This window comes from Solea solea, chromosome 18 (assembly GCF_958295425.1).
Source record: "Solea solea chromosome 18, fSolSol10.1, whole genome shotgun sequence".
NCBI classification, from domain to species: Eukaryota; Metazoa; Chordata; class Actinopteri; order Pleuronectiformes; family Soleidae; genus Solea; species Solea solea.
In genome coordinates, this window is record NC_081151.1 from 9,852,982 (window position 1) to 9,870,200 (window position 17,219).

General features: G+C 44.4%; 2 protein-coding genes across 2 annotated transcripts; both read left to right on the forward strand.

Moving 5' to 3' along the window:
• Nucleotides 1-1,018: 1,018 nt before the first annotated feature.
• id3 (inhibitor of DNA binding 3) lies at nucleotides 1,019-2,791 on the forward strand. The gene is made up of 3 exons (XM_058614520.1): nucleotides 1,019-1,461; nucleotides 1,641-1,713; nucleotides 2,085-2,791. The coding sequence occupies exons 1-2, from the start codon at nucleotides 1,159-1,161 to the stop codon at nucleotides 1,692-1,694; spliced, it is 357 nt and encodes a 118-aa protein (XP_058470503.1). The 5' UTR covers nucleotides 1,019-1,158; the 3' UTR covers nucleotides 1,695-1,713; nucleotides 2,085-2,791.
• Nucleotides 2,792-6,539: 3,748 nt separating this feature from the next.
• On the forward strand, nucleotides 6,540-17,219 carry e2f2 (E2F transcription factor 2). Its single transcript, XM_058616245.1, has 7 exons — nucleotides 6,540-7,820; nucleotides 13,055-13,154; nucleotides 13,543-13,762; nucleotides 14,035-14,196; nucleotides 14,288-14,402; nucleotides 14,624-14,822; nucleotides 15,415-17,219. Exons 1-7 carry the CDS (start codon nucleotides 7,533-7,535, stop codon nucleotides 15,687-15,689), a joined length of 1,359 nt encoding a protein of 452 aa, XP_058472228.1. The 5' UTR covers nucleotides 6,540-7,532; the 3' UTR covers nucleotides 15,690-17,219.

Below are 17,219 nucleotides of genomic sequence, written 5' to 3' on the forward strand. Positions count from 1 at the left end.
AGCTCTGTCTGGGAGTGACAGGCCGGGAGAGCCAATCAGATCTCTGAGCGCCTGTGCTGCTCTCTCCTCTGCTGGTGGACGGGGGAGGGCGGGCCGTCTGCCAAAGACGAGAGTGCGCGTCGGGGTGAATGGATGACGTCGGGAGGCTGGCGCCAGCATGTCTGGGACTGGCGCGTTAGATCAACACAGCTGGGCCGGGATAGGACACACAGCTGGCTCAGGCCTGCATTCCTCCACAAAACAGGATTGTGAGAAAAGGGGAAAAATAAGACCCAAATAGGAGCAGAACGGGACGTGCTTTGATGTAAAAAGTAAAAGACAGTGACATTTGGAGATTGGGGAAATATAATTTTCACATCCACGAGTCTTGGATGGGAAGTTTTGGTAAAGAGGGCGACTTTATTGCTTTGGTGCTCTGCGGTGGAAAGAGAGACATTTGAGATTCTATTACACAAAGAGGAACAGAATCAGTGGCAGAGCCACAAAAAACACACACAAACAACCAGACAGTAAATAGACTACATATCTATTTACTTATCACTATAATGAAATATTTTGGGGATAAATCCATGCCCCCTGTTGACCTTTTACCTATATCATAGTTTGTTATGAATATGTTTATATAAATTATGTTAAAAGTGTTAAATAAATACAGACTATTGTAACACAGGCTGTACATGACATGTAGTTTTTACCCAAACCTGACAAAAAGAAGAGTTTATGATCATTTCTGGGTTTAAACTGTGAAATTTTTAACACTTTTTAACATTCACATGACTTTTATTTGTTTGTGTTTGTTTTTTTTAATACACACGTCGCACCTGAAGAGAGGTGACTCCGTGATTGACAGCTCCTCCAGGCGTCCGCAGCCTCGTTTCCTCATACTTTCCAGTCCCGTCCACAAGGCGACTTCAGCCAATCAGAGCGCTCGCGAGTTTCACGCTGACCAATCCGCGGGCGATGCGAAAAAGGGGGGGCGTGGCCGGGCGCGCGGCGTATAAAAGCAAAGTGTAACGCGGCTGTCAGGGTGAAAACACTGACGCTCTGCTCAACACGGACGTTCGGGAGGAACTCAGCGACACTGATCTACTCAAACACCAGGCTCCGTCTTCTTCTTCATCTTCATCTTCATCTTCTTCATCATCTTTGTTGTTGATCATGAAAGCCATCAGTCCCGTCCGCTCGGTGAGGAGCTGCTACAAGGCCGTGTGCTGCATCTCGGAGCAGAGTCTCACCATCAGCCGGAATAACAAGCACTCGTGTCTGGAGGAGCCGGCGAACGCGCTGTGCGACATGAACGACTGCTACTCGAAGCTGAAGGAGCTGGTGCCGAGCATCCCGCAGAACAAGTCCGTGAGCCAGGTGGAGATCCTGCAGCACGTCATCGACTACATCTTCGACCTGCAGATCGCGCTGGAGGCGGAAGACGCGAGCGCGCCGGAGATGGTTCTGTCAATAAAGGTGAGGAGAAGACACACATCAGCTGTTCAGCTTCTTCTTCTAGCTGTTATTTCCTTATATTTACTTACAATAAAAAGGGACATAATAACCAGTTAACACAGTTTGAAGCCCAGTCGTGTTGTGTTTTCTCATTATTTGTTGTTATTGTGACTAACAGTCATTTGTTTGCTCCTCATCAGACTGCGGACCTCACTCATAATTTCTCCAAAGAAGAAAAACGGTTGTGCCACTAGGACGACGATGACATATAAGGTACTTTTTTTTTTTTATTTAATCAATCCTAACATGTGTGTGTCATATACAGTTAGTGTGTTGTTTTGACTTCCAGTATGAAACCAGTGTGTTAATAACTCTAAAAGTGGACTGTGACTGTCATGCCGATGATAGACGTCCACACGTTCTCGCCACAGTCACATTTGTTGTTGCCAATTAGACAAGAGCAGTGAATGTGTAGCGGATTCATTGCTATCTGCCTGGGGTTAATGAAAGTTCCATGCTCGGCGCCAGTCTGTCTGCGCTCCCTCTGCAGGGAGGGGGGGGCGGAGGAGGGGGGAGGGTGGAGGCAGGGGTGAGTGAGAGGGGAGAGATCTGACTTCACTTTTCTTCCTTTTCTCTCCATGCAGGTGCAGGGAAACACATGTCTCCACTTCAGTCCGGGCAAGAGGACAAGAGGGGCAGAGAGGGTGGGATAGGTATTTGAGAGAAGAGAAGAAGAAGGAGGAGGAGGAGGGAGGAGGAGGTTTTGAAGAAAAGGCAGGGGAGGGGGGGGAGGAGTGGACTGTTCCCTGGATGAGTGGGAATCAACAGTAGCGCATGAGCAAGAAAACAGAGACTCATTCTTTGGCCCCTGGACAGACAAATCAACACACCAAAGCAGAAGCCAGGACTGGAAAATGAAAGTGACCCCCCCCCCCCCCTTCAACAAACATGGATAGATAGAAGTCAATTCTTCCTCTTTTTTTAATTATCGTGTTACATTCCAAACCTTTTTTTTTGTGTGTGGACTAAATTCACAGCCAATCTGAATCCACGATTTAAAAATCATTTCCCCCCCTCCACGTGAAATCTGTCGTCTTAATTATCTGTCGACTGTTCCAACTTCATACGAATGTGTACATATCTGCTGTGGGGGTATGTTAGGTGTGAGTCACTTTGTATAATCAGAACTCTACACTAGAGTTAATTGTAAACGTTTGTGGGGATTGTGTCGATTTCTACAGACGATGCCGACGTGAGTTTCATAAACTCTTTTATTCTAAAGTTGTTTTGTTTTTTTTCCTTCCTATGTATTGTTCTTATGTAATGAAATAAAAGATGTGAATCAACTCAACGGCGTGGGGTGACAACTGTGTGTGTTTGTTTGTTGGCGGATGCTGATGTGAATGAAAGTGGGCCCGTTGTTCCTCAGAAGGTGAGAATGATGCTGACTTCTGTCTCGCTGGGCTCTGGATGACGGTGAAATGCTGATACAACAGGATGTGCTTGTGTGAATTCAGAGGTTGAGTGGTTGGAAATCAAATGAAGGGAGTTTCCTGTGAGAACTTCTATTTTTCCATATCAGCAGCTCGGCTCCTTAATAGACGCAGACGTGATAAGAAACCAACAAACCAGCTCTTCTTGTCATTTTTCAAAGCGTGGAACGTCATCTTGGACAAGTTCGCTTTGTATCTTGCTCCTCCATGCAGACAAGCTTAAATGGATTTAATTCAACGATAAATATGGTTATCAAAATGCATAATCAATAATTCACCGCGATCATTTAAACCACTTTTAACAATCTTATCAGCCCAATTGCAAATATTCAGTCGTAAATCATACATTAACTGTGCAATGCTTGGAGAGTGATGTTACTTTATGTCTTTAAAGTTTAGCAAACTACTCCGCCTGGTGGATGTCAGTCAGTAAGTGATGGCACACACACACACACACACACACACACACACACACAGGGCAGTAACCATCGCCTCATGTGGTTAATGAGCAACAGTAAGAGAAACACTGGGGTTTTTCCTGTCTCTTATTGACACACAACAAACTAAAAGACAATCTCGCCAAACGAGTTGACCCAGTTCTTGTCTGCTCCGCTCACAATAACAATATGGCTGCAGCTCCATCTAGTGGTGAAACCATGTCAACGTCTCAGTATTTTAAGGCCGGCCCAAGCCTAAATGGGGCCCTGAGCTGTATTTGATTTCGGGGGCACCCCTCCCACCAGCTCGGATGAAACCGGTGCTGGACTATTATTGATCCCCATGTCACACTTTTTTAATTGCAGTAACTATAGTTGTGTTCGTCACACTTCGAGGGCAGTGAAATAACAAAAGTAGTATGAATAATGTATTATTATTCTTATTCGTAGTATTCATTTGCACTTTCATATTCAAAGGGAAGCAGTTTAATGACAGATTTGCTGCAAAATAAAACCAAAATACCTTAAGCTGAACAATATTTAGACATCTGAAGATATCTAGATTTCTTTATAATATTAAAATGATTTTCCTCCACACACTTACTTGGGGCCCCTGATGATCACGTGGCCCCAATTTCGCCTTATAAACAGGTGAACAATAATTATTGTTTTTAATTATTATTATAATTTTTTATTTAAGGAAAGGGACAATGCATATTGATAAACATTAAAATGTAAATATGGTAACACTTTAGATTAGGGAACACATATTCACCATTAATTAGTTCCTTATTAGCGTGCAAATTAGAAACTTATTGGCTCTTAATTAGTCATTGTTCAGTACTTATTAGCCTTTTTCTGCATGGCCTTATTAAAGCCATGTAAGCCATTAACTAAGAGTTTTCCCTCAATAACCTCAGAATTATTGCTTATTACTAGTAAGTAAGGAAGTTATTGTATATATAAAATCCATTAGTATGGACTTTATAAGCTGGTAGTATCACAAGAATAGGAAAAGGAGGCAACTTTAGATTAGGGAACATGTGTTGGTTAATAAGGGTTTTATTACATAAGAACAGACCAGTGTTATTAAGGGAGAATAACTATTCTTGTGGTACTACCACCTTATATAGTCCATACTAAGCAAAGCATATTGAGATCATTATTCATACAACAACTTCCTTACTGGTTGTATAATAAAGCCATGCTGAATAAGGCATTAATAAGTACTTAATAATGACTAATTTAGAGCCAATATGTTACTAATTAATGGTGAATATGTGTTTCCTAATCTCAAGGACTGTTATTATTATTTTTTTTACAATTTCATAGTTGTGTTGAACCTGTATTAACACTAACAGTGTTAATGCTGCATTAAAGTCAAATGTAAAGCACATGCAGTCCAAAAACAAGCTGTAATGAGGTGACTCTTTTAACCACTTTTAATTGTGTGTATTTCATGGTCTACATTTTGTCAGAATACTATCAAAAACTGTTAAAAAAAACAAAAACAATAGGCTTTGTTGTGTTTTTCCTATTTCATCAGAAGAAAAAGTACATCGAAGCGCCAGTGATCTGCCACAAGATGGGAGTGTTGGCTGGGAATAAAACAACAACTTCCTCCTGACATCCGAGGAATGTAAAGACTCTAAAGACAAGATAAGCTCCCTGCTATGGATGTTACAGTGAACTACAAAAGGTTAGGGTTACAACAAAAAGCACAACGCACCAGACAGTGATTATAGTAAGATAAATAGTGAATGAACAGGCTCAGTCCAGGCCACGGTGACGCTCAAAGGTTTCATCAGTGTAAAAGACAGCAGCTCCAAACCAGAGCAGGTTTTGACATATGTGTCATTGCGAGAGTGTGAACGTGATGTGACGCCACGTTTCTGTTTGACTGGATCTGCAGCGAAAACGCAGCAGATGTTTAGTTTTGTCTGTTGTAAAAAACAGTCAACAGTCGAACGCTGTAGTGTTGACCCAGTTCCTCATATACATTTAAAAGGTTCATTCATACGTTGTACACTTTGTTTTAAAACATATTGATTATCTTAGGTTTTGTATGGAAGAGGATGAATAAATTTAAAAAAAGTCAGAATTTTGACTTTAATCCCAGAATTCAGAGGAAAAAAGTCACTATTGAAAAAGGGTCAGAATTCTGACTTTAATCTCAGGTTGTTTTTTTTGTTTTCTTTTACATTTGGCCTTAATCCTCTTCCGTACTTTTGCCCCCACAAGCACCATGATGATCATTCAGGTCTTTGAATGACTTTGAATGGCTCGGGATCTTATTGTGTTTCCAGGTCAGCACTGGATCTGGAGCTGCCAAGGCTTTGAAACCCCCCCCCCCCAAGTAGACAAGGAAGGATTTATAACCTCAACACATAAAAGAGGAAAAAAAGAAAAGGTGAGACCTTCCAGGAGATGCTTTCTAAGAAATGAGTTCCCCCTAAAAACCTAAGGAAAGTGAGCATAGTCGTACATGAGTGAGTCTGAATTCCCACCACTGATTGTAGATTATGCAAAGCCACCAACTCCTGTTCCTGTAGTGATACATGAAAGAGGAAGTGACTGAGGGTGGAGATGATCTAAGTTGCGTTATTTGCCACTTCTGTTAGAATTGGAATCATATTAACTAAGCGTGTTAAGCAACTCCATGTCTTTATGTTCTGTAAACCTATGTATGTATTGGGTTATACCAGTCATTTGTCCTTTGATCGCATTTTGTATTCAAACTACACTCCGATTTGAAACTAAAGTGAAATATACTTCAGATATAAGCATGACAATAGCCTCGCTTTAACTGGCACTCTTTCTTTTTTTTCTTGGCCAATGGGGGTCAAGTCATATGGCTTGGGTCTGGTAGATGTGAGTGGGGGAGGGGTTGTTTTCTTTCAATATCTCCTCTGAGCCAATAAGCAAGAGTGCTTCCAAATGAATCCAATTATCATGTACAAACGCCTCACTATTTCATCACATTAAAATATCAACTCCCCTGTAAACAACAAAACAGCTCTTTTCTTCTTCTTTTTTTAAAATGTATTTTTACATATTAAAAAGATGCAGGAATTGAATCCTATAACAAATAATTATTGATGCGTACGCACATTTCTCTATAGTGTCTTATATTTGCTTATTTTTTAATTCCCAGTGCTTGTATTTGAGTGTTTATTGATAACTAACCTGGTAAAACACATTATTTGAAAATGATATGGTCACTACTACTTACACGTAACGTAAGTCATTGTGCAGTATATTATTTTAGTGAGATTTTAGTTCAAACTTGTTTCATCACACAAGGAGGTTCAGTTAAGAAAGTTAAAAGTACTTTTATTACATTATGTGGATCGTGTATTTGCTGTTTTCTGTTATTTCATAGACTGGACTCCTTTATCTTGGTGGTTATTGTCTCCAGCTCCAGTCTGGACATAAAGGAACATTATGCACCAAACTTGTGCTGCTGGCCCTTTAAGAGGACGAACGCCAGCCCCGAACAACTGTTTTATGCAAATGTGACAAGCCGAACGTGCCAGGAGCCAATCAGAGGCCACGTCTAGTCGCGGGAGATCCGAATTTCGCGGGACGAAGTTTGGCGCTAAAAGAAAAAAAAAAAAAGAGCTGCTGTTCTTCTTCTTCTTCTCTTTTATGGAGAGCGAAGCTGCGAGCAGCACGGACCGGATTCACATCACACTGAGACCAGGTCTGACTCTGATTCTGTGCGCCACAGGCAGCGAACGCAACAACAAGGATCTTAAACCAGATCCTCATGAGACTTGAGGGGGGGAGAAGAAACACTTCTGAAACCGGACTTTAAAACGTTTTGTCTTTATTTATTTTCTAAATAACTTGGCCGGACAAAGGACAACAACACGGATCTGTCTGCTGTCTGCTGTGTGTGTGTATTGTGGCGGATATTACTACAAGAACATATTTTTAACGTGTGTATTTTGAAGGTTTAACTCCTGAATGAGTTGCTTTTGGCTCGTTTTTTTTATTATTACAGTAGATATATTTGCCACAGAAAGACTGCAGGAGCCACAGATCACGGAGCATCCGGAGGAGGATTTGTCACAGAGAGGACTGTGGTCGTCTTCAGCGGACTAGACCACATCAGTCCGGTTTCATTTAGTTTAACAGTAAAAAACAAACAAACAACAAAATGATGCGAACGCCTAAAGGCGTCTCTCCTGCGCCGGGTCGCCCGCTGGTGGGTCTGCACTGCTCCCAGCAGCAGAAGCAGCAGCTGAAGCTTTTGTCCACAGGTGGAGTGAAGGCCGACTTCTTCAGCACCGGACTGTCCAGTCCACCGATGAGCACGGTACCGATGGGCTACTTCACCCAGATCTGCAACACCGCCGCGGCCGAACAAAGAGCCAACAGCAGCCTGTACTCAACCCCCCACGGACCGGAGGCTAAACCCGTCAGATCCTCCTCCGGGCGACTGCCGGTAACGAATCAAACACACCCTGCACCACTGTGCCTTCATACAGTAGCTCATAAGGGATGATTGATTCGGTCGAACAGCACACTTGAGTCCTGTTCCTGCATGTGTGGGTGGAATAATCCTGGATTTCCACTCTGTGTGTCTGTCTGTGTGTGTGTGTGTGTGTGTGTGTGTGTGCTACATTCAAATATTCAAATTTGACGTGATAAGACATAGAGGAGTTACTGTGTGTGTGTGTGTGTGTGTGTGTGACATCTTTACAGTGCAGCTGTAGCTTTAGTCCAAGTGTGTGTGAGATGTGATGTTTGGGTTGAGATGGGGGTCTGTTCAGAGTTCGGGGCCCTTCTTTAGTGCAAAGGGACGTGTGAGTGGCCCCCATGGTCCCAGTCAAACAATACTGAGGGAGGGTGGTGTGGGCTGAAGACGCCAATGTAAACACCTCATTTTACACATGACTATGACAACGTGTTTTAAATACAAACAAACATCTTGTCACTTCAGCCCTCACACATGTGAATTCTTTCCTTGTTCCCCTTATTGCGGTGAACTCAGTGTTTTGTTTTTTTGGTTTCTCAAGATAGGGACACCTTCATTTTGAGGCCTGGGAAACAAAAACACAACACAGCCGAGTAATAATCGACAGATGATTAAGAAAAGAAGAGGAAAAGCCCCCTAAATTGTTGTGTACACTCTTATCTGAACAGCTTTATATGTGTTTACGCCCCCCTACAACAGCTGCTCTCACTGCACCTGTTATTAAGGCAAAACAAGACCTGGGTAACCTGTTATATGACTTTAGGTTAGAGGTCAGAGGTCTAGACAACTGCTGTGTCCTTCTGTGAGCAGATGATTGTATTTGCATGTGAACATAACTGAAGAAAAGAAAACGGAGGGGAGAGAAAAGTCAGTTGCAGGACGAGAAAGAATAACAGAGCTATATAAACAGAGTTCTTTAAAATGCTGGAGGCCTTGCTGTGTTTGTCTCCTTTTTTTTTTAATCCCCGCACTCTTCCAGATTGACTGAATTGCAGCAAAGCTACAGGTGTTAGGGGTCAGTATGTGTGCAGGGTCTTCAAATCTCAGGTTAACCCCCCCCCCAGGCCTCGGGCCTAATAGGTCCTTGCAAGAGGATTAGGTGGACATAAGTAAAGTGATAAACAGGCGGCCACCTGGCTCGTCATACGTACGCCACGGTGACATGAATCACGATGACAGGGAACGTGTCGTTTAAAAGAACCGCACACACTCGTTCATTTAATCTCGCGTCCCAACCTCTTCACGTCAAGAGTCTGACATCAGCGCTGCATGGCCCCGGCCTGATATGGAGCGTCGTGGATGTGGGCTGGTTTATGATGCGGCCCGAAGATGGTTACAAGTTGCAGATAAGAAGCCAGAATGCCGGGTGTGTTTTCACCCTGATAAATGGGCTGTCTGTTCTTCTTCCCCCTCCGCTGCAGCACATAAGTACAGAATATGACGATGTCACCACGTTGACTTTGAGTGACCGGAGGGGGGCTGGTGTGCACACGGCAGCTGGTGTAAGGAGGCGTTGTCGTTTAAAGTCCAGTTAGTTCATGTGGGACGGGGAAAGAGTAAAGTACTTTTGAAAGAAACGCGGCGGGTTTCAAAAGTCCTGACGTCCCCGCGGTGATGAAACTTCCTCATCACATTTCAGTAAAATTAGGTAAACCTCCAGGTTTAGAGAGTCCATTAAAACCAACACCTGATTGTAATGTCTTGCAAGCTTGCTACACTGGTGGGTGATGGCACAGTGACCTATAACCATCCTAAGGCCTTTTCCTTCCTTCCTTCCTATTCCCTTGTCTCACTTCTTATTATCATACAGCTTCCAACACTCAGTCTTGTTTATTTCATGAGAAGACATTTTTCATGTTCTTTAAAGACCTGCGCTGAAATTCTCCAAGACTTAAATGTTCTTGCCAGATTAGTCTAATCCAGTAAAAGTCTGCGTGAGTTTATGTGGGAATACGGCAAAAAGAAACTCCAGAAGAAAATCCAGTGGGACCAAGCCAGGTGTGACACTCTGGATCTTCTAGAGATCTTTTCACTGTTGGAGACACATCTCACCTAGATCATCTGGACAAGGTCCAGGCCCAGTCTCTCTAGGTGTTACCTGGAGTTCATGGCTGAAAAAACGGCTTAATCCAGACGTGGACTTCACTGTTGTCAGTAACGGACCACACAGAGACCACTTAGGGTTTCAAATCCCAGAACATTTTGCACATAACCGAAGCAGACTCTCTGATTCACAGTAATCCTAATCTGCGTGGCACCTATGTGAGCTGTACGCTGTATGTATGCGACACAGCAGCTTGTGCTCAGTCATGTGTCATGTTTACAGGAAGCGGTGCGTCTTCACGTACGTCTCGCTTCCTGTCACTTTGACGTGACGCATCACATCTCTGCGTTGTCGTCTCTGGCCGTCTCGCGTCATGTGTCATTACACGCTTAACCACGAAGTTAATGTTTGATTTTTGGCTGCAAAGATTGAACCTTCACCTTTTGAATCATGTTAATTGTAGTAAAATAGGCGGCGTATCAGTTATTGGCTGATAATGTTGTGTTAACTCACAGCTGTACGTGACAACAGATTATCAGTCTGTTTCATAATGGAGGGAATTATGTTTTGCTTCGGGCCACAGTCCAGCGTGATCTTTGCCGTCTGCATAATGTCCACCGCCGGAGACAATGTCACACTTATTCCCCCGCTTATGTCACACGTGCGTGTTCTTCCGATTTTTTTTGGCGGAATGTGCTCCGTAATCTGCGAAACGACGTAAACGAATGACTTCTTTTTATCGCGTGACGGCAATGCACCGCTCATGCATTCAAAGTTGACCCCATGTGGTGAGCCCCTTTTTCTGATTCATGTCACCAGTGTGTGACAACTCTATTTACCTAAAAACCTCTCTCTGTGTAAATTTCCTCTCATTCACTGTTTTTTTTAACTCCAGCCTTGGGCCAGCACTGGCCCTGGAGCCTGGTTTCTCAATGGGGGGGGAGATCTGCATATCAAATGAGCCAAACCCCCGACCCTACCTCTCCACCAGAACCCCAAATGGCCACATCCACCCTTTCCTCTTGAGGAACACATCACCGCCATTGTTGTTCCTTTGACTACCAAGGGTGTGGTGGTGGTGGTGAGGGCTGTTGTTGACACACAGGTCGTTATTTGCAGGCGTACTGCAACTTGCCCTTCGCTCGGCTGGAATCTGGGTCCCAGTGAGGCGGCCCGACTAGCCGGGTTTGTTGGTTTTGAGAAGAGGCCCAGCAGCAGAAATCCTCCACGTGTGACTCACTGTGTGAGTGTGTGAGAAACAGTGCTGTGGAGATTTCACCACAGCAGCAGAGAGATAGAGATAGAGATGAATCAGCCAAAGAATGTCCGACAAATTTGAGGCTGACGGTGCAGAGTTCGGGGTGTAACTGGGCAGGCAGGCAGGGTGAGGTTGTAGCAGACGTGATCGGGGCTGATACTGATGCTACTTTTCCAGACACAAAACTGAACAGGAGAGCAATTGACTCACTTGTTGCACCGTACAAACATGGGAGATTATGAAATTATTAATAATTCGATTATTAACTCAACGTCTAGGTCGATGATTCGTCTCATGCGGTTTTCACAGTATGAAGCTGTGTTTGCGTTGCGACGCTGACTCAGCAGAGAAATCCCTTGTGCATAAACGGGAGCACCCCCTCCGCAACCCATACAGCTGCAGGGCAGAACCGTTGGTCTCCCCTTACAACATGTCACCCGGCCTGTGGCTGTGAATTTTTACAGGTCTGACAGTGCAGACATTTAGGTCGCAGAAGTCGCGGAGAGTCTTGCTGAATTATTGTGGTTTTTTATATTTTATGCTGACGCGCCGCATTCTGACGAGTGAAGTGAAACTAGGCGGATTGTCTCCCCGCTCCAACTTCACCTGTTACTGCTTGCTGGCCCCCCCCGACTGGTATCTAATTCCTCTCTGTAACCGCTGGTGCTTTACAAATACTGTTGCCAACACAAACACAACTTTTTACTCCCACAATTAGCGCCAACCGCTTGCATTTTGTCACAGTCCTGTCCCATGTCCCCGAAGTGTCTCCAAAGGCCGCCTGAAGGGTCTGAGGCATTAAGGGCCGCCTCGTCAGCAGCACATACGCTCGGCTGTGTTGCTCCAGATGTCGCCAGTCAACAGGTGGATGTGTCAGAAAGCACGCCGGGACAATGGCAGCCTTCATTATCCCGGCACTCGCTCAAGCACATCCACACGTGCTTTCAGCCCCCCGGCACCGCTTCCCCCCCCCCCGTCTCTGAGAGTTCGCCTAAACCTATTAGCCGTGGCACCGAACAAGGCGAGGGATTACTGTTTTATTTTGTCCAGAGACATGGAGGAAATGCAAATACATGAAAGGTGAGGTTCCTGACCAGATGCTGCAAAGTACCCGGCGTGCTCACGAGCCGAATTCCCACGCCGTGTTGGCTCCGTCCACCATTGTGCTTTTGTGTGGGTGCCACCTCTCCCACAAATGTGCTTATATACCTCGTGTTAACGTTCTCCATGTCAGGGCCTTGTCACTGAGCACAACTCTGGAGGGAGCGGGTGCTGTCGCAGTGTTGTGACTTTCACTTTTACATGTAGGTCACGGCATAACACAACGGTCACGTGACGCTTTCAAGTCGTTTATGTTCGGGTCCAAAAGTCGTGTTTATGGAGAGACTGAGTTAAGCTGTCGAAGAAAGGAGACGTAGGGAGGCTTGAGAGGAGGAGGGGGGGAGGAGAGGTCAGTGAGGGATGCCAGGGATTTCCTGGCGTTTTGCATGCAGGCAGTCGTTCAAGACCCGATCACCCTCCCCTTCTGCTGAGGTCACACACACACACACATACAAGAGCAGCCCCTCTTCAAGTGCTTTGGAAAGTGTGAGGGGGTTGCTTTGTTTCTGCACTTGAGGGCTGTTGTCACATTTACGACACGGCACTTTTCAACAACCCCCGGTATTTAGCACTTTTGCCAGCACGGTTGCATAGAGGAAGCCGTCGCCCTCCACGTTCCAACTTGTCTTACCAACACACGTTAAAGTGAGCGAGATTTGTGAAGTAGGCGGGACAACAGCATCGTTCCCAGGGTTCTGCAGACACCTTGCAAATCCCTACGATGACCAAATGTTTATTTTCTTTCTGAGGTGAGAGACGCGTTCGTTTTTATGATGTGTTTGAACTCTTGCTCTCCAGGCGAAAAGGAAGCTGGATCTAGAGGACCCTCTTAACCTCCCAGAGTTCCGCACGCCCAAAGGCAAAGGCAGCATCGCAGTCAGGATACCAAGTCCAAGGAGTGAGTATTGCATGGTTCAAGAGAACCTCCCTACATGAGAAGACACAATACAAACATTGAAATAAAAGTGTGCAATTACATTAAAAATACCCAAGTGTAGCATCATTTTCCAAAAAAAAACCTAAGAAAAACATAGAAAAACTCAAATAAAATACTGTTAAACATATTCTGTTTTGAATACTATGCATAATATTTTTAGATATGAGCCACAGTCACATGCATTATATATTGTACACACCAGTGAGGAGGACTATTGTATTCAGGATGCAATTCCATGTGATTTGGTTCTGAAATTTACAGAAAACCTGTGTGGGGGAAAAAGTAGATTTGTGTCAAACACGCAGTCTTTTTCACACGAGTGCCATTTGTTCAAATCTTCGTCCCTCAGCTCCAAAGTCTCCAGGGGAGCGGACACGGTACGACACCTCCCTCGGCCTGCTGACCAAGAAATTTGTGGGCCTGATTGCCGAGTCTCCCGACGGAGTCCTTGACCTGAACTGGGCCACCGAGGTCCTGGAGGTCCAGAAGAGACGCATCTATGACATCACCAATGTCCTGGAGGGAGTGCAGCTGATCAGGAAGAAATCAAAGAATAACATCCAGTGGCTGTGAGTTTGAAAGTTATCACCAGGGATTGTATATATTGAAAGGAATCAGAAATGTAGATGTAATTTTTGGTATAATCTGTTATCATCATCATTTAATGCAAATAAACTATTGTACATCTACATCAGTTCTAACAACAGTACTGTTCACTGAGCTCATCTGACACCTAGTGGCTGTAACTAATCACTACATGGGTTGCCATTTTCAGTAGCGTGCCCGTTCCCTCACCCATTTTTAATGTCAGCAATGCATCGTTTGCTCTGCGGCGCCGTAGGGTTGCAGACGTGTTTGAGGGCGGTGCAGGTGGAGGAGAGAAGGCGCGTGCCCTCAGGAAGGAGCTGGGAGACCTGGAGCGAGCGGAGCGGTCCCTGGATGAACTGATCCAGTCGAGCACGGCGCAGCTCAAACAACTCACGGACCACAAAGACAATCAGAGATATCCTTTTACACGCGTCTCGGTGACATGAGAAAATGATCCACCTAGTAGTATGTGCTGCCGTTGTTAGCCTTGACCCCGCCCCCTGCACGTTGGGATATGTGACGTACCAGGACATACACTCCATCGGCAGTCTCCGCGATCAGACGGTCATTGCCGTCAAGGCGCCTGCGGACACGAAGCTGGAGGTGCCAGACGCAGCGGGGGTGAGAGTGAATCTTTGTTTTCAAATTGCATTATTTAAATAAAAGTGATGTCAGCTTTTAGCTCAGTATCAGAAGTGACCTTCGTCCACAGTAATCACATGCATATCGGTGCGCTGTGGTAACAAGAAGCAGATCGTTTACACTGAATATGAGATGCTGTACATTTCTGTTTCTGTTTGAAACGGACGCTAATCCATCCCTTTGTCCCTTTCCCCTTACAGCAGGCATCACTACAGATCTACTTAAAGAGTAAAAATGGCCCAATCGAAGTCTACCTGTGTCCAGAAGAGGGCCTCGAAGACGCGAGCCCCGTCAAGAGCCTGCTCACCCCGAAAAAGGAGTTCCCTCAGCCCCTCTGTCCTCCGACTGCAACCCCAATAGCACCGGCAATGTACGGCGTCAAAGAGGAGCCCGTTGAACGTAAGCTTGTTTTATAATTCAGACGTAACCACGGACAAATGCAAAGCTCACGCTGACATTTTAGAGTTTAGAGCAAAAAAAAATAGAGTTGCCGTGGCAGAGGTGAGCTGCAAGTTCAATTCTATGCTTAACAGGACCTCCTAGAGAAGAGGAGGTCCATGAAGTGGAGTTTGACTCGTTTAATAACCACGAGTGATAACCGTACCACAAACCTCGCCATATAACCGCTGTCGTGTTTACATTTCTGTTTGTGTTATGATCGATCAAGAGGAGAGGAAGATATTCTCATCTCCATAGAAACAGATAAACACATTCACACACTTCTCCAGACTTACTCCACACCTCAGGTAGCCTGCAGTTTTCTGAAAGGACGACTCCTGGTCCATATGCCAACTGTTTCACTCATGTTTCAGAGAACTGGGGATAATTCGTTAACCTAAAGTTCGCTGTCGTCTCACTTTACGATTTTAAACATTTTAATGTCAGGCTAAAATCCTATGATTTGGAACTCATGGTGTATTAGTTCATCACCTAGGAACCGCAACGACTTCACCTCAACCTCTCACCTGCTCCGTCCTCTCCTCCAACACAGTGAACATGTCCACGTCAGCTCCAGCTGCATCCGCGGCTACGAACTCCGCGTCCTCCCTGCTGGATGTCGAGGGTCTGCTGGGTTTGCCGCCCAGTCTGCTCCAGATCACAGAGGACCAGCTTCCCGGTACCTCGTTCAACCCGGATCCCAACACCCCATTTGTCAGCTTCTCTCCGCCGCTGGACCACGACGATTACCTGTGGAGCCTCGAGGACGGTGAGGGAGTGTCAGATTTCTTTGACGCCTACGATCTTGGGGATTTGTTGAAGAGCTGAGGTCTGAAAAGCAGGACGCGCGGGGGTTGGGGGTGGGGCGGAGGGTGAATTTAGGGGAAAGAGAAGGCGATATGCCTTCTCAAAATATGAAACCTTACACTATGAAGCCATCACTCTTTTTTTGTCATGCCTGTTTTACACCTTACCTTTAATAATAATATTAAAGCAAAAATCCCAAATGTACTGAAAAAAAATGGAGGCAAATCAAATCGTGAAGAAAAGCAGGAATTTAGTTTGTTTTTTTAGAAAAAGTTGTAACCCAAACACAAGCATGGGGGTTATTATGCATATCACACCGTGAAAAACTCAGGAACTTTTTCTGTCTTCCTTGTTTCCAAAGTCTTAAATGTTTGTGCCACTCTTTGGCCCATAGGGGGCAGCCTTGTATTAAGTGAGCTTTAACTGCCGTGCAGCTTTACAGGAGTCAATCAGTGGACGAGAGCAAGCGAAGAAAGCCATTTATGAACCCCACGTGAGGGTTGATCTTGATCATTTTTCAACGAATGAAGCTGTGAAATACTCATGTGTGATACAACAAGTCCTTGTAGATCCAGGAGCGCGAGCCATTTCAAGGCGCTGACGTCGGCTCGGTTCCGTCCAATCATATTTGCTCTCTCCGGCCTTGAGCTTTATGTTGGCGCGTACACTGTGCCAGACTTTGCGGGTTGTGGTAGCTGATACAGGAGCCCGAGCCAGAGATTATGAGCGCTCTTTATTCTTTATTGAACAGTCTCAGACCGAATCAGTTGCTCTTCTATTAATGCGTTTAATAGCTGATTTTTAATGACTTATTTTTCGTCGTAGTGTAAAACTACTATTGTATTTCTGAGGAAATGACCCAAGAGAATGAAAGCCAGCGTCTCTGCTGTAGATGTGGTTGGTTAATAATATATGTAATTAATGATTATAATGAGAGGAGCAGTTTCTTCTTTTTTTTTTTTGTCCTCTGCTTGTTCTGAGATCGTTTGGAATATAAACCGTGAGGGTTTGTCTGAACTGTTCAGATTTCAGGTTCTTTTCCAGTGCAGCCAATTGAAATATAGACATGCAACGGAGGTTAGAGCAGGTGTGACTTTTATTTGTGTTTTTTTTTTTTTTTTTTTTCTGAAGCGTTTTAGACATTTGGAAAGTTTGAATTTCATGTTGATGCATTCTTATTGTTTTTATTTTGCTTTCCCTCTACGTTGCAGAGATAAGCTAAGTGTCCTGTCCTAACAAAACTTGAAAACGTGTGCTTGTGTGTGTGTGTGTGTGTTTGATAGTTTGGTAAATGGGTGTGTTTGTTTTTATAATGTAGGGTTAGACGATGTGAATTCAGACTGTGTAGTTGTGTTTTTTTTTTTTCAATGAGCATTATTTTTCTGGTAATTGTACATAATTATGTTTGTATTTATACCTATTTTTTTAAGTGAATTTTTTGGAAGTTGCAAAAACTGTTTTCGTAAGACATGCAGCACTTAATATGTTGTAATACTGTGTGGTCTGTTTGAAATGATTAAATAAAAGCTAAAGCCATGGTTTACATTGGAA

Bases quoted from the DNA above. Each gene is read 5' to 3' on its own strand.
- id3 (XM_058614520.1), top strand. From the start codon at position 1,159: ATGAAAGCCATCAGTCCCGTCCGCTCGGTGAGGAGCTGCTACAAGGCC. The intron at 1,462-1,640 runs GTGAGGAGAAGA...GCTCCTCATCAG, and splicing joins AGATGGTTCTGTCAATAAAG to ACTGCGGACCTCACTCATAA.
- e2f2 (XM_058616245.1), top strand. From the start codon at position 7,533: ATGATGCGAACGCCTAAAGGCGTCTCTCCTGCGCCGGGTCGCCCGCTG. The intron at 14,403-14,623 runs GTGAGAGTGAAT...TTCCCCTTACAG, and splicing joins AGGTGCCAGACGCAGCGGGG to CAGGCATCACTACAGATCTA. The intron at 14,823-15,414 runs GTAAGCTTGTTT...CCTCCAACACAG, and splicing joins CAAAGAGGAGCCCGTTGAAC to TGAACATGTCCACGTCAGCT.